General features: G+C 37.7%; 1 protein-coding gene and 1 long non-coding RNA gene across 4 annotated transcripts in view; one reads left to right on the top strand and one right to left on the bottom strand.

Annotated features, from left to right (window-relative positions):
* LOC103132559 (F-box/LRR-repeat protein 13-like) overlaps nt 1–2,217 on the bottom strand; it is a 21,787-nt gene extending 19,570 nt beyond the window's left edge. For all 3 annotated transcript variants that reach the window (XM_016667455.1, XM_007544371.2, XM_016667454.1), the window contains exons 1-4: nt 1,414–2,217; nt 1,193–1,299; nt 920–1,010; nt 772–839 (exon numbers count right to left, since the gene is read on the bottom strand). In XM_016667455.1, coding sequence (XP_016522941.1) covers nt 772–839; nt 920–1,010; nt 1,193–1,299; nt 1,414–1,485 — 338 coding nt within the window. In that variant the 5' untranslated portion in view covers nt 1,486–2,217. The remainder of the gene's footprint in view (nt 1–771; nt 840–919; nt 1,011–1,192; nt 1,300–1,413) is intronic.
* LOC103132557 (uncharacterized) lies at nt 7–1,132 on the top strand. Its single transcript, XR_475578.2, has 2 exons — nt 7–438; nt 578–1,132. It is a non-coding gene; the product is annotated as an uncharacterized LOC103132557 (long non-coding RNA).
* Nucleotides 2,218–3,670: the final 1,453 nt, after the last annotated feature.

Here is a 3,670-nt window from a genome sequence, read left to right on the forward strand (position 1 = left end):
TATATCTACGTTCCAAATTATAAAGGCACAAACAAGAAGAAAGCATCAAAGTCCTTTGATGCTTACAAATCCAGTGTTGGCAAATTTCTTTTCCTAACTGGTGGCTATGAAGATGCAATGAAAACTGGCTTGCTAAAACCCATAACCCAGCCACACCGCTTACAGACGCTTTCTGAAACCATGGAAACGGAGCCCACTAACTTTGCCTCTTGGCCCTCGGAGCTGTTGACTGAACCCAGAGATGCAGATCTGAACTGCATCATCTGGAAGAAGACAAAAAGTTCTTCTCACCCAAAGCCCCAAAAATCCTCCCGCTCCTCTGTGAACACATATATCAAGTCCAAAAACCGCTCTACAGGGGCGACGACGTTCTTGGCAAGGACCTGTTACAAACGGACAAGGCTAATAAACGGCAATGGAAATCTGCTCTAAGATATTGTATATAGATACTGTTCACACTTTAATTTGCAAAATATATATATATATATATATATATATATATATACACACACACACATATCTTTAAACTTCACTGAGCTTGTAACTTGACTTTCTTTTCTTTTGGTTTTGTTTCCAGATCCAAACCACAGTTTTGGTCATCACTAGAAGGAACTAGAAGGAAGAGTGCTGATTTCTACAGTTTTTGTTTTGTCATGCATGCAGTGTAATTCTCAGAGATGAATTTCCGGTTGCAAATATCAAAAGCAATAATCTCCCATATTTGAGTACAGGGAGAGTTTGTAATTCTTGACAGCACAAGTGTAGACCTACCTGAAGCATGCACCCAGTAAGTGTCTCACGTAACAAGAGACAGCCTTGTCCATTTGACAATACAGCTCCTGCAAAGCACATGAATGCCTAAATTAAAATTTATTCACTTCCAAAATCTGTATTTCACTATTGAATACTTGTAAAATACCATTTGGGCGCTTTGGGAACTTGCGTCCACAGCTTTGAATTTCAGAGAATCTTTTGTAATGAACTCGTTTACATAATCAATAAATTCTTGCCTGCAAAACAAACAAAAGAAAAAAACTTTCATTAAATTGTATGAATTTATGCTTGATTGCAAGGAAAACTCCAGAGTTAGTGCTCCCCCTTTATCCAAGATAACTTCAACTTTCAGTATAAGGAAAAGCATGACAAAGGGAGCCACCAAGTGGTTGTTTTATCAAATGTAGGAGGCACATACCAGTCGACAGTTTGCAGATTATCATGTCCCTGGAATGCAATAAGCACTCTTTGAAGGAACTCCACTGGTTCATTGGGACAAATCAGACAGGCGGCTGACAATAATGCCTGTTGAAGAAAAGTAGATCAGTGTTTTAAAGCCAGTTTTAAACGTTCTTGAACTTGTATGACTACCCATATCTCCTTGGATGCTTATACTTAGACTTTTCCACGTTTTCCTACCTTGCTCATTTGTGGGAGGCATTGTTTAATTTCACTCATCTTCAAGCTTCTGTCTGTCTCCGCAGCTGCCATGTTTTCTGTGTGCGGCACAGCTGACTAGCACGACTATATGTTTGCTTCTCGGTTAGCACTATTTTATTTCTCTTTTGTCAAACCTTTCGATTTCGAAATGCATTGTTGCTAGGTAACGGAATAATTGAGCAGTGATTATGGCAAGACATTTGCGTATTTATTAAATATCGTTTGAGTACACAAGGTAAACTATAGCACATCCAATTTGTCCCTAGCTGTTGGCATCGCTTTAAAATGGTGGCTTAAGCAGTGCTGTGCAATGCTTGGCTGCTGACCTCAAGAAGTGACAAATTCTCGTGTTTTTTGTTTTTAACTTGTAACTAGAATGAGCTTAACTCGAGTGTATTAGCTGGGATTTGTACTGAAGTTATATTAGGATTTTTTTTTTTATATTGACTTAACTGGTTTGCATTAAACTAATTTGGTCTGGTTGTCCACTATTGCATTAAAAAGCCTACCTCTTTTGATTTTTTATTTATTTATTTAACTAATAGTGCAATACTAGTATTTTGGCCTCGTTCCAATTGGAACAATGACAGAATTTACAGGTGCAAATGTTTTTTTTTCTTTTTTTATTATATCTGGTTACGGTTGTGGGAATAGACAACAACTGAACCATATTGGCAACCTAAAATAACACATGGCCGATTTGTACCCCGCCCAATCGGAACTGCAATCCTATCCCGTTTGAGAAGGTTGAATATCTAGTCAGAAATTAACAAGAACACAATTTGCAATTGCAACTGCAAAAATCAGCTGCAGAGACTGCATCAAGTTGGAATAATACATCGGAATTACATTAATTATTATTATTATTTTTTATCTAACTCATCTCTCAAGGATTACAAATAAAGACACAATCAGCTTGCCACAGAGATGAACGTTGGACAACTAAAACTAACACTGACAGATTTATCACAATTTAATTCACGATTTTAGCTCAAACTCTTAATTTTTAATCACAAAACGTAACATTTAAAAAAAATAAGTTTAGCGTCATAATATATTGCAAAACATTAAGCCAGAATGTAAAAAGAAGTTTTACGCAAGTAACTCAGGAAAACTTTTCGTTGGCCTTAAAATGGTGTGTAACAACTGATGAGATTGACAACTGTAGCTTTGAAGCAAAGTTGTGTAGTCCTTACAACAATGAAAACGGTAAATTGTTTTAGGACTGGGTTTGTAACCACGGCTAACATATGACCTCGGTCAGTTTGATAACCGATTAATTTTTAAACGTTTCGGAGCATCTGCAGCTAATTGCTAAGCAGCTAGCAGAGATTAGCAGCATGGGTGATGGCAGTGTTGTCCCAAGGCTCGGCAATATGAAGGCTCTGCTGGGAATTGTTGCGGGTGCTGGCGCTTCTTACGGACTGTACAAACTTATCAGCGGACAAGTTTTCAAGAAAACCAAGAAAAATCCCCTTAATGAAAGTCCCAGTGTGAAGAGTAGCCAGCAGGGGGGAATTAAGCTACGGCCGGGGAGTCTGCTTGCGAAAGTATCCGGACTGGATGTAGTCTGTGCCCGTCCAGATGATGCTACATCAGGTAAATATTAAACAAGTATCAAAGCTGATGGACTGCGTTCACAATAGAAAGTCAACTTCTAATCGTTTAGTTAAAAAGTGAAGTAATTAAGATTTAAATCTTGATCTGTTAACAAAATCCGTCTCGGCATATTTAGTTTTCCAGAAAACGATAACATTTTTTTTTATAACTTTCTGCATTGAAGGAGAGATCGTCCATCAATCCCCCAACAAACTGGAGTTACATCACTTGAAGATGCTGCTGTCACGTTTGCAGACCATCGATAATGTATCTAATCGGGCTCAGTTCCTTCTCACGTTGGGAAATGCTGCTGCCTTCACCGTCAATCAGGTACAATGAAACCACTTAGCACAACCAACAATGACAGACTCTTAGTTTCTGGGTCCTGTGGATTCTGTTTTTTGTTTGTTCCTCCCATCAAAAAATTCACTTTTTCAGTTTTATGTAGTGAATGAAAACAGATGAACAAATTAATTGCTAGAGGTGTACATTTAGTGTTATTCTTTCACTATTTCAAGGGGTGTTGTCAGAGTTGACACCTATTAAACACAGCAAATAACTGTGTTTAATAGTTAAACACAGTTATTTGCTTAACTGTGTTAAACAAATAACTGTTTAACAGTTATTTGTTTAACAC

Source organism: Poecilia formosa, unplaced genomic scaffold (genome assembly GCF_000485575.1).
Source record: "Poecilia formosa unplaced genomic scaffold, Poecilia_formosa-5.1.2 Scaffold1123, whole genome shotgun sequence".
NCBI lineage: Eukaryota > Metazoa > Chordata > Actinopteri > Cyprinodontiformes > Poeciliidae > Poecilia > Poecilia formosa.